At 38.2% G+C, this 13113-nt stretch overlaps 1 protein-coding gene across 1 annotated transcript; it reads right to left on the bottom strand.

Annotated features, from left to right (window-relative positions):
* Window positions 1-2681: 2681 nt before the first annotated feature.
* rnaset2 (ribonuclease T2) lies at window positions 2682-8947 on the bottom strand. Its single transcript, XM_040131443.1, has 10 exons — window positions 8790-8947; window positions 7500-7577; window positions 7214-7268; window positions 5857-5906; window positions 5352-5409; window positions 4878-4942; window positions 3837-3950; window positions 3561-3606; window positions 3319-3393; window positions 2682-3129 (listed from the first exon to the last, which is right to left on the bottom strand). Exons 2-10 carry the CDS (start codon window positions 7568-7570, stop codon window positions 2959-2961), a joined length of 705 nt encoding a protein of 234 aa, XP_039987377.1. The 5' UTR covers window positions 7571-7577; window positions 8790-8947; the 3' UTR covers window positions 2682-2958.
* Between the last annotated feature and the right edge of the window lie 4166 nt (window positions 8948-13113).

Here is a 13113-nt window from a genome sequence, read left to right as displayed (position 1 = left end):
CCGCCCCGCTCCGTCTCTCAGCTGCAGTGGAAGCCAGTAAGCACGCAGTCGGAGTTGTAACAGAGCCGTTAATCTGCTCAGCCAGACGGGCGGGATGAGGGACGGGGCAGGTGCTGCTGGGTTTGGGATTGTCCCGCTTGTTGCAGCAGGATCGCTGCGTCGTCACGGCGAGGTGACGAGTGAATCCGTTCCGCTGAATCAGGAGGTGTGTGTGTGTGAGCTGCCTCTTCACATCTCTGCCCGTGCACGTGTGTGTTCATCCCCCGTCTCTCTCTGCAGAGCAAGGGATTGTCACCAGTCACATTATGTGCCCTGCGGACCCCTCCCTTCCTTATTCTCCCCAGTTCCTGCCCCTCACCTCCCTCTCTCTTTCTCCCACCAGCATACAGCAACAGCTGGCGAGGTCACATGGTGTAACCCAGCTACCTCACTCTTTCTCCCTCTGCCTGTCCCTTTCTATTTAGTTCCTGCATGACATCCAGTGACACACAAAGATACAGACAGTATAAAGAGAAACTGACAATTGACGAAAAAATAAACAGTATAATATTGGCTGGGGAACACTGTGGCTCAGGTTCAGCGACATTACATCAGAATTCGATGAAATACTGAGGACAGCAATCAATGCCACAAATAATAATGATGACAGAAACAAGCACGGCAGTCACTGAGAGTACAGCTTGATCTGGTTGATCACTGGGCATGGGTGTGTGAGAGTGTGTGTAGGTACTTGGATCTGTCACATCAGCAGCTTTGCAGAACTGCAGTGTTACATAACCATGGAGAAAGAGAGAGAGGGAGGGAGGGACAGAGAGAGATGAAAGTAGAGACCAAGGGAAGTTGGAAAAGAAGGGAGAGCTTTATTAGATGAAAGCAGGGGGTAAATCAGGACTACTGCTCTACCTGGGTTAAGCATCCATAGCTGACCTGGGCTTTAATTTAAAAAAATTTTTTTTTTTTTGCTAAAATATGGTTTCAAATTCTTCAGCCAGGGTAAAATCCCACCAAATGCTCTAACTGTGATCTCCATACTTGGAACATCACAAACAGAGATCACAGTGCCATTTTCATGTGTTTGACAGGATTTAGACCATATTTAGAATATAGCTGGCACATAGTTTCAGGGCATTTTGGCCCTATTGAAAATGTAATCAGATGTGTTTAGCTGGTCTGCTGTGCTGTGTTGTGGGAGGAGATTCAGGATTATGGACTGGTGTCTTTGTCCCGGTGGGATTAAGGCTCTGTAAGGAGATCAAAACATTAATATTCATACGCACTGGGTACTGTAGATATGTACAGACAGAAAGACTGAAATATACAGTAATACTGTCACTATATTATAGTATACTACATGCATAGACAGAAGTTAAGATGCATGTCAAAACCATCCTGTTAACGCAGTTTTGTGGTAGATGGTCCTTCTATATTTATTCACCAAGCTCTATTTACAGGTTGAATTCACTTTTAATTACATAAATTAAAGATGCAAATAGACACACTTTATCAATATTGCATGTTACATAATGACTCACTGGCGACTGCAGGGCAGGTTGACTAGATATCGAATGTTTTACTGACATAAAAATAGTACAAATGTTCATCAAAGTAATTTAACACAAGAGCATTTGTCCACTGCAGCTAAAATTACAAGTAATTGAACTTGTAACCTAAACCGAATGAATTAATCTATGCACAAAAAAGTACGACAGTTAAATAGCGTTTACCAAAACATTTGCTACATTCGTGAGAAAAAAATCATTTTATCTGTACAGGCCTAGAGCGTGTGCCAGTTTGGTGCCTAATGAACCTTTTACATCTTTTGCAGTGTATTTTCTCTGGGGTGAGTCGTAAATAAACTGATGCATTAATTCTATACCCCATATACTCTATCTATTTACTTTCCAGTCAAAAAAAACTATTGGTTTTAAGCTCACAAATGTGATTAACAGTCCTCTTTCAGCAACACAGATCTAACCAGGCCCACAAAACGGCATTGAATTATGGCTTATGTTTTGGCAAACATCAGAGGGTAGCTAATGATAACTACCTCTAGTTGATAAGGCCTGAAAGATATAGATGTTGTTGCAAAGCAGCAGTCTGGGTTTAAAAATTATAAGCTTTCCCCCAAAAGCCCTCAGAAGTATGTATATTACCCAATATTAACTGTGTAGCGTTTTAATATTTTGAACACTAGCTATTTTGAAGTATTGGATGAACTTAATTATCATAATGCTGAAAAAGCATTTAAGTAGCAACTTAAATCCAATCAACCCCAGAAGAAAAAGATGGGAATTAACAGATGGCAGATAAGTACACAAATGTGGTATACAAAAAACAAAACAAAAAAACAGTCAGCAGAGTCACAACATAGGCACTGCATTTTGACATTTACACACTCATAACAAGAAGTAGGAAAACACCTGCAGATACAATACAAATACACATACCATACATGGCTCCACTCATTTGCTAATGCCACCAGAGATACGGTGCATAAACTGCCCACCTGCCTTCACCTAAACTTACCATGCCTCCTGTTGTGTCCTGGACTCATCTACCAGTAAAGGTCAGGAAGGGACATAATTCCATTAAAGGACTACGTAGTAATTGAGTGGGTGTCTGTGTGTCCTGGTTTTTGTAGGATATAAAAAGAACTATGCACTTAAAGGGGATTTTTTTTAAAGCACTTGTCCCAGCCAACATTTTCATGAAGTTCAAAAATATTTTCAGTCTACACTGCTTGTGTAAGGCTATTTTTGACATCATTAAAGCTATGGTGATCATTGTGAAGCCTGAGAAAAATAAAACCATAGTTATTCAGTGTGTGAGTGCATTCTAAATTACAGTAAAGTTGACTGGTTATCAAAAAAAGCATTTGTTTTTTATGTCTTTGTGCAAATGTGTGTAAAAGTAGGGTTGTAGTGAGTTGCTGCAATCCAGTTTGCACATGTATGTGTTTTATTGAAGAGGTGGGTAGTAAACTGGAGTATCGTGGTCACACACACTGAACCCAGATGCCTTATCACCAGCCATGCGATTGTCCCAGTATCCATGTTTATCACAGTCCAGGAGGGTGAAGTCAGGGTTGAAACAGATCTCAATCTGCCCCAAAATCTGGGCATCAGCATTCTGTCAGAAACAAAAACAGGCCATTTAACAATCTAATAGACTGTCAGCTAAAATTTGAAACACATGTTAAATAAAGCTATACAGTATGGGAAACAATAATGAAGGTAAACATTTCTGAAAAGTTGGACCATGCAAAACACAAGCAGCAAATTATGATTTCATTATCTCAATGTAATTAGGTGTTTCTACCTTTGATGGGTGGACACACTGGATCTTAGGTTTAACACGGTAGAAGTTCTCTATGACTCCTTCAATTTGTGAAAACTACAAACAAACACATTAGGAAAAGAAAGAAGAGCAAAAGTGAGAGACAATATTTGCCACATTATTAGTATAAGGCACTATAATGCCACAGATGAATCCTGACATAACACTAACCTTTGAGAGTTTAATATACTATAATTTGATGTTTAAAATATAAATAGACCTACTGTGTAGTATTTGTCTGAAGGGGTGATGTCAAACTTCTTCAGGATGCTAAAGTAACAGAAACACATATTTCCATTTGAGGCTTTGAGGTGTTGATGCTTTTCGCTAAAGTGACTTAAAATGAGTATATAACACTAGTCAGTTTCTGTCAGCTGCACTGGGGGTTGGCAAATATGCGCAGGGTTGACGGGAATCAGGAACATCAAGGCAATACTAAGAACTAGAAAATGAGACAAGGATGTGTGGTGTGTGTGCGTTCACAAGTACATGGTCTGTACCTATCCAAATCCACTTTGTGGTATAGTTCCAGAGCCTTGCTGAAGTATTTATGTTGACTATCCAGAGACGCCGCTTTGGCTGCACACGTACCATGTTTGTGCCACTCGTATTTCCTGTCGAGATAGACAGACAAACAAGCAGGCAATAAGTTTTACTTTATGATGTAAAAATTTAAGCCAGGAACACACTACAAATAATGAAGGGCAGTTATATCTTGACTTGGAAAATTATGACTGATTTTCAGGGTTCATGGAGCATCTTTACTGGTCTCTAAAACATAGGAAACTCATCATAGATAGTTGACACGTATCATCTCATAGTGTGCCACGGTTTAGGATCCAAATCTCTTGCTCCTGAAATCTATGAGTATGATTGTGTAGATAAAGCTGGTTAACAAGGACCGTCTGAGCAAACTGTGCTTGTCAACTGTTATAAAATGAATCATGCGGCATCTTGTTACAGTAAGTTAAAATTTAAAAAGTTAAAGCTTTAGAATAGTCATAGTCTAGTACCAGGTTTAGAGAGAGGTAACAAATTGTATATGTAAAATGTACTATATCCTACAGAAAAGACAGAAAACCAACTGTCCATTGCTGCTGTCACAGAAATAAAGGGTTAATGTTTGCAGCAATTCAGAGGCCAAGTGAAGTTTATGAAAAGTATAGTACATAAAATCCCTTCAGACCACCCAAAATAAAATCTATACTGTTGGTCTGAAAACAAAGTAGTATGTATGTATATCGCATATACCTCTAAGTCAATGCAAAGTTCATATGGTATAGCAGAGCACAGTACATTACTGTCCACTACTACAATCAGATCTACTGAGTAATACAGTTATTATCACTATGTCATATTATTGAATATTGCATATCCAAATCCCCTTGAGGATGCATTGACAAAACAGACAACCAGACAGTCAATGCAGCAGCAGTCATGTAAGATAATAGTGATGTGGTAGTAGTACAGTAGAACGGGCCCAACTAAAGAAATGTCATAAACAGACAGACAGAAAAACAGAGGGATTGATGACAGAATACCAGAAGCCAGTAGATGAGGGGTGAAGCAAGTCAGGCCAACTTTTCTCCATGTCAGGAAGCAGGTCCTGAAAACACAAACCCAAAAACATTAAAAAAAAAAAAAAAAAAAAAAAAAATCTATCGGTGGTTGGTTTGCAGTATATCAACTGGAGAAAGAGGATGAGAAATGCATGTATTTACCCCCCCAAATTCTGTTTATGCCAAATTTTACTGTATGTCTCGGTTTTGTCTGCCTTAGATTAAAATAACTTTTCATCTAGCTATTCTGGAGAACGGAGAATTATGCTTCTTTTCTGTCCTGCCAAAAGCTTTATTTCATTGATGTAAACTGGCATCTGTTTATGTTCCTTCCCGATAAATTAAAATGACTACAGACCACACTACATTTTGAACACATTACAGGAAGAAGATAAAAGACATTTTTTAATTTTACACCTAATTATAAAGGCATGCTCAGTCTGAATAGTATTATACCTCTATTTGGGAAGAGTTGAAATGCCATGATGAGTTGCACTCAACCCCTTTATCTGGCCTGGAAAACAGATTCACAATATTAGATATCACTGCAGCAATGAACATTGAAAGCAACAATGAATGATTCAAAGAGCTGTTCTGCCATGCGCTGCATTTCTTTTCCACAAGTAATGTACAACTAGATGGAATTCATGTAGTCAGTTTCCTGAATAAATTAGTGGCAAACATGTAATATATCATTCAGTAATTTTTTCAAAGTTCTGAGCTGGATTTCATTCTTATACTGTATATGTTTAACATTTTGTGATAACAAAGGATTTCAGCTGGTACATTTACTCATAACCACTTCCTAAAGTGGTAATACCCAACAGGCAGTTGTACAAGTAACATTTGCCACGCTGATAAAGAAAATAACACACTCTTATCTGATTTTAAAAAAAAGCACACACAAACACACACACACAAACACACACACAAACACACAAACACACACACACACACTTACCAGAGTCCATGTAGTGTCCAGTAGCTAATGTTGGGATGACAGGGTTCCATCTGGAATTTACAAAAAAATTGTATTTTTCTTTTTTAATTAAATCTGAACACATAAACTTAAAACTTAATTCTGTTATTAGTAATCTGTTTTCTCTAATACTCAGGTGGCTGTAATACAAAAATCAATATGTTTTGCATATTGTATTTATATTGCCAAGCACCTAAAATAAAAAAATAAAAAATATTTCCCAGTGACGCATGTCACAGTGTTGAGTAGAAAGGGGAAGTGGGAACTGTTTTGTTGCTTTGCAGCTAAGGATCTACATGTAACCACTTAAGATGAGACTTGGTGTAGAGTATGGTATAGTCTTAATCCCTTAGAATTTTTTCCCCAAAATGCCATGATAGTAAATTTGGAAAGCATAGAGTATGCTAAAGCACAAAATAAGGGATGTGCTTTGTGTTGTGACTTATGGAACAGGTAAAAATGCATACTCTTGTGACCATGAAGAAAATGTTGCCTAATCAAACCAGACTGCTGACACACAACCAGTCTTGTGACTCATGCAAAGACATCACATGATATTTAAGGATTAAAAATTGAGAGAGTGACATGGTATATAGGATTCATTCTTGAGCAATATAAGAGTCTTAGGAATGGATACCATGTTATTAAACAACTAATCATAATTTCTGGATAAACAGTTATCTATCTACAGTGATCTCAATTTATCACAACATATAATAGGCTAACTCTTAATCTAATCATATACAAAGAGGCATAGAAATAGTAAGTAATTATCTTCCTTTTTTAAAATGGGTTTTCACTCTGCCATACAAACCACATTTTAATCCATGGCTAATCTGCTTTAGTGCAGGGAATATTCATCTTTGCTGGTGCAGAAATAGACCTAACCACCAGACATAGGTATAAAACTTTGTCTAGGCACAGAGATATGGTTAATGCTGGACCAAGAATGCTGCAAATGTAAATACCCTAAAGATTACCATAATGAACGATGAGGCACTTGAGACGACTGTGACTGTGACAACTGAAACCTGAGTGATCATATTATCATGAGAAACTGCAGATCGTCTTTCACAATAAATATTGATTAATTTGAATATTAAACTGACATGTCAAAGTGTGTTCTGTGAAAAGGCTGATTGTGTCTTTAAATGGTCATTATGTTTTTTGAAAAAAAAATAAAAAATGTATATATATATACATACATATATATATATATATATATATATATATATATATATATATATATATACACACACACACACATACAAACACATATACATATATATATATATATATATATATATATATATATATATAAAGGCAGGAAGACACTCACAACACAGAAGGTACTTGGCCAGTGGTGGGTCAAGATCAGTTTGGTCCACATTTGTCTGAAAATACACACACAAAATTGATTATTATTATTTATCATTATTTATATAGTATGACAATGATACATTATCTACTTTGAGCTATATGTAAATTTAATACACATACAAATGCAGAAGCAAAAAAAAAACAAAAACAACAAAACAAATAGCAGGGCTCATCGGACCATCCACAATTATATTAATGTATACATTATTACATTATACATTACATTATTATTTTGCTGTACATACGTTGATGAAATTACAAAGGCAGAGGACAGGGCTGCTGCCAGGCAGAGCAGAAGAGGTGAGCAGAGCCTCATGTCTGACCTACAACAAGATAATAGATTTGTCAATAAATAGCTGTTTTCATCCAGAACTCAGTAGTGAACATGAGAATGACCCCAGGTTTTCGGCAAACATCCACATTAAAACCATATCCAGAGTGTAGAATTAGCAAAGCATTTGTGTCTGTGGAGAATTTGTAGTAAAGTAAATTTCTATAATTATAGATTTTGATTAAACCACGTGTTACAAAACATTTTAGATGTTTGTCTGTTTCGCAATGACTGTCAAGAGACGGGGTAGTGGCTTTAACTGAAAGAAGTGAGCTGTAAAGGAGGACTTCATGTGATCAACGAATTAGGAAATCCAGAAAAAAAAATTAACTAAGAAATCTCTCCCTCAGATACACAAACAATAATATAAAATGCCTTTGAAACCTCATGCCTGCACACGATCCCCGGGCCGTTTTTTTTGTTTTTTTTTTTAGCAAACATTACCCTAAATCCGATCAGTCATGGATGAGACGACTCTATTGACAAAACAATGCTGCAGCATAATGACCTAATTCTGAAACTGGCAGCAGTGATTAGCTCGGGAGAGACATCTCTGAACCTGTGCTAAAATGTGTTAACTCAGGCTGAAAATCCCACTATCACGATGAAAGTGTGCAGTTTGTGGAGATACACTACCAAGCAAGCTCTGGGAGACGTGCCCTGCAAAAAGCAAACAAAGTCAGCAACAATGCCAAAGACGTATTTAGCAGCTCTCTCAACACTGCAGTGCGGTTCACGGTGCAGCAACCGCAGGAAAACTAAATATGGTGTCCTACGATAACACGTTGAGACACTGTGTTAAATATAACTTGCATGTTTATGGAACGGTTTTTAAAAAAAAACATTTTAAGGAAATGTCTGACCTGTCCTGGTCGATCACGCTCATAGAGACTGAACTGTAACTTAAGTTAACAAACGGATGTCAACGGGCAACTTTGAAGTCAATGGTCAGGCACAGGGAATGACCATGTTTCTCTGTAGTTAACATTAGCTTAATCTAAAGCTAACGTACGTACCTAAATTCGTAAAAAAAGAAAAAGAAAAAAAAAAACAACTCCAAATAATATCGGCGATTGGACGTTGGAACATTAGCCAGCTGAACTACCGACTCTTGAGTCAGAGCAAACCCTGATAACACAGCGTACAGTGAGTAAAACTGAACTTCAGTTGGTTTCACCAAATGTATCGTTTATATTGGCCTCACCTTGTGATGGACAACTGCAACAAAGTCTCGTCGTGGTTATCCGGACGCCGCGAAGTTCCTCATCTAGATATGTTCACTTCGTTAGCGCGTATCGAGGCACCAGTGTCTTGTTTATGTCGCACAGCCGCCTCACTACCTGCCCGTCAACTCAGCCAATCGCCAGCGCCGTAGACGTCACGCGCCGTCACGTGGCAGGCCTGGATGGGTTGCTTGATTTAACGTTCGGATCCCGCCGGTGGCTCCTTGTCCCGAGGCCCTTCATTGATGTTTTGAAAGACGGTTCAAAGATGTGACATTGTACAATCGCCCCTTTCAAGACAACGTGCAATACGTTGAACTTCCACAATAACATCTCAGTAGGTTTGAATGAAAATTTTAAGGACATGTTCTCGTCACCTTTTGCTTCAAGTTACAGAAGGAATTGTTAATTATAAGAAATTATTGCAGCATCATTAGCTCTGAAGAGTAGTAACTCAGATTTGACAGGGATATCAGTTCTGTGGCAAAACTGCACTTAGATTAAGACAAATTTTAATGATTTTGAGTTGAATATGCCAGATGAAAACAGTCTGTGAATAGCTTCAGTGCAACAGTGTTTATGAAGCTGTATTCATAACTGTAGCAGAGAACGTCGGTTTGACAATGTGTTCGACAAAAGTGACTTAATTCGTCTGTAACCAGTTATATTAAGTGTTCACCAACCAAATCACACAAAAAGAAATGATTTTAGTTTTGAATTTTTATGTATTTTCTTGATTACTCTGTGCATTCATTTCCTTACAGCTCCTGTAGTATTTGATAGGTTTATGTCCTCTAAGCCTCTAAGCTCCACAGAAAATCCAAGATAAAAATAATGCCTATGTGTATAATGAGTAAAATTTACGATACAGTTTTTTTGTTTTTTGGGCAGAAATTGATGTAATCCAAATGGTCTTTTATAGAAACAGTCAACTAAATGTATTGCATGCCTTCATGTTGCAGTCAGACATTTCACTTTATAAAGTGCAGTGCAGTAATGATTCTTAATTTAAAGTTAATTGCACAGGCCTGACTTATTAAATGTGAAGTGCCCAGGGGTTCCTTTTAAATAATGACTCATTATAAACTGGTGTGTAAAATTAAGCATGTCAGGAGAGTAAAATGAGCGAATAATTTATCTTAGCTCTGTCTCAAGAGTTTGCAGTGTCAGCAAGTGTCGCCTGGAATGGTCAACATTTCATAATATCCAATTGGAAGGAGCATACAACAAAACAACACGTGTTTTCAGTTTTCAAAAAAATTATGATTATTTTTTTAAGTTTTTCTTTGCAGTGGTATTTCTGCCTCAGTCAGACTGCTGAAAATGACCAGCATCTCACTGTCAGCCAGCAGCATAATGGGCTTTAGTTAAAGAGTGCCGTACCAACAGGGGTCTCTTTCCAACCACAGACACACGTCAGTCCCGTTTTTACCACACACACACACACACACACACACACACACACACACACACACACACACACACACACACACACACACACACACGCAAAGAAAAAAAGAGAAAACAAAGATTAAAGTAGTGCACGGAAGAAAATTAGTCTTACATGGACTGACTGAAGTTTATCCACTTTATAAAGGCATATTAAACCATCCATGAGCAAGTCATATGTCTCTATATATGTCTATATAGTTTTTAATGTAGGACCCGATTGACTCCTGGTGACCTGTCCCTCTCACAGTTTAACCTCTCAACAAAATGCTAACCTCATGCTTTTGATAAACTTCATGTTCTTAATTTATTACAAATGCTTTTTCGTGCATATATGACATTATTTGTAATTTAATCTTGGTCATGTTATTGGGTAGGTGATGGGGATGAAACCTTGTGAGTCCAAACACCCAGGCTCCTGAGCTTTGCTTCTAGTAAAAATCAGCCTCTGTGGAATATGGCCTCTTTATTTATTTCCGTTCCGTAAAAGGTGCTGTTGATCTTGAATGTGACAGAAAAATGACCATTACTTAATGCAAAACAGAGTCCCTCTTTGTTGCCAAAATACCCTCCACCTCCCATACATATACTGCACAGTATTCCACCCAGACTTTGTGTCTGGACTTGGTGTATGATGGTGCTCTTATTGGAGAGAGAGCCACAAATTTCTGACAAAGTGCAGACAGTTGCACCTTTCAGTTTTGAAGAGAGCATCTGCCGCCATGTTCTTTTCTTTGTCTTGTCTTTTGCCTTTTTGGTTGCGCTCTTTCACACTTTCCTGTCTGTCTGTCTGCATGACTCACACATCACACAGTCCTCACCAGTCCCTCACCCTGCCACCCTCTCTCTTTCCTCTTCTCAAATCTCAAATGTAACTCCATGTTTTCCCATCATATGATTTCACCTCAGATGTGAAATGTGTTCTACAGTTCCTCCACTGTGTCAGGAATAGTTTAGCTGTAACTGTAGCTAGTTTTATAAATAGGCTCTGGCCAAAGTTCAGCATGCGACACGGTGTCTCAAGACGTTTCTGAGTGCAGATGGAGAAAGATCTTGGAGAGGGACTTCAGTACTGTCTAAAGTGCAGCTAGATTTAAATGTATAAATGAAACAGCTGTATACTGTAGGTATGTGGTGCAGTTGAATTGTATTGCGTTATACAGAGAGGGGTTTCTATTATTTTGTCCACCGCTTTTATTTCAATGAGGCTTGACTAAATAATAGATACACCTCTTTGTATAATGCAGTTCAATTCAACAGCATCACAAACGACATCCTCCAAAACCATACAGTTGAACAAACATCTCCCTAAAACAATTTCAATAAAAACTGAACATTATAACCTTCATGAAGGGAGGATTTATTGCAGGACTGTTGTAATAATAATAAACTTTCTACTGAATGTATGTTGCCATTGCAACACTGAATTTAAAACTGATTTTCAGAGTTTGGAAGCTGCATGTTGCCTAAGCTCTGAAGTGCCTCCAAAAATATGTTTTATTATTCAATAACTATAATATTGCGGTTTAGAATGAATTAATGTGACCAGCCCACTGCTAAACTGGTACTTGAAAAAAAGCTCAACATATCACTGCCCATTTCATAAAGCTTTAAATGCTGCTTGTAAATGTCTTGCCCCCGATTACATCATCATGGTCGGATTCATTGCATTGCCTAGATCAGCTGGTACACTTGAGTAACTATTTGTTTGACATCAGTTGTTAAGATAACATGCCCGAAACCAGCAGTTGAGCTATCATGGATTACACTTAAAACTGTAATGGGTCAACTCTGCTAATCAAATAGTGTACTGGTTCTAGCAGCCCTGCGTCTTGAAGGATACTGGTTATATATAGGCAGCTCTCTCTCCTTATAAGGCCTCAGGGAGTGGTAGGTGTGGGTCAGTTGGAGAAGGGTGGTGGTTTTGTTGGCCTGCTACTTGGTTTAGGCTGACTCCCTGTGGATTCAGGCTGTCAACCGAAGTCACTGCAAAGGGGATCTCAAGGGGTAAGAAAAAGCATTTTTTGATTCTGTTTTCTGTTGCTATCCCTTCTGTATCCTCAGCTTTACATTTACTTACGTTTCAATCTCAGGTGTAACAGGTGGAATCAGTGGGATGGGGGCATAGAGAGCAGATTAGGGCACGATCAGGGTTGTATGGCCCCTAACCAGAGCTGATAATACTCGAAGTGGTGAAATATAGGATTTATGAATCATTAAGGATGTGCAGCAAATCATTTGGACTAAATGAGTTAACCAGTGTTTTGCGGATAGTGACAGTATGTGTGGGACAAGATAGATAGACAGCATGTCTGTGTGTGTTTATCATAGTAACACTAATTGATTAAAATGGACAAATTTGGTAGGGACACTTGGGACTGCCGCTTCATTGGAAAAATTGCTGCTGTGTGGCCCTGGGACTTTTATTGTATCAACTTCATTTGAACTTGACATTATGCATAAGTTAAGTAACAAATATTTTATATTAAATTAAAAGACTTTGTTGGTTACTGAATGAAAATGAAAATGAACATTATTATTCCATTGTGTCAACCATGTCACCAGTTAGAGCACAAGTTATCTGAATAGCAACTTCTTATGGTCAAGCTACAGAATTTCGGAGGTTTGCATGGATGTGGTTGAGAATTTTACAGGTTTACTGTTGCAGAGAGAAAGGCTCAGGTGTCGTTTGGCAAGCATTTATGCTGTTACAGTATTGGCCGGACTGACAGAGGCAGAGGACTGCCACTGGGGTGTAGGTGTAGGACAGCTGGGACTAGAATATGACCTGTCTGCAGTGACCACTCGCCTGAAGGCAGTTGAGTTTAATGCTTATTTTCTTTGGAAGCGCAATGT

The sequence above is a fragment of the Xiphias gladius genome, chromosome 1 (assembly GCF_016859285.1).
Source record: "Xiphias gladius isolate SHS-SW01 ecotype Sanya breed wild chromosome 1, ASM1685928v1, whole genome shotgun sequence".
Classification (NCBI taxonomy): Eukaryota; Metazoa; Chordata; class Actinopteri; order Istiophoriformes; family Xiphiidae; genus Xiphias; species Xiphias gladius.
This window is presented reverse-complemented; position numbering and strand designations above follow the sequence as displayed.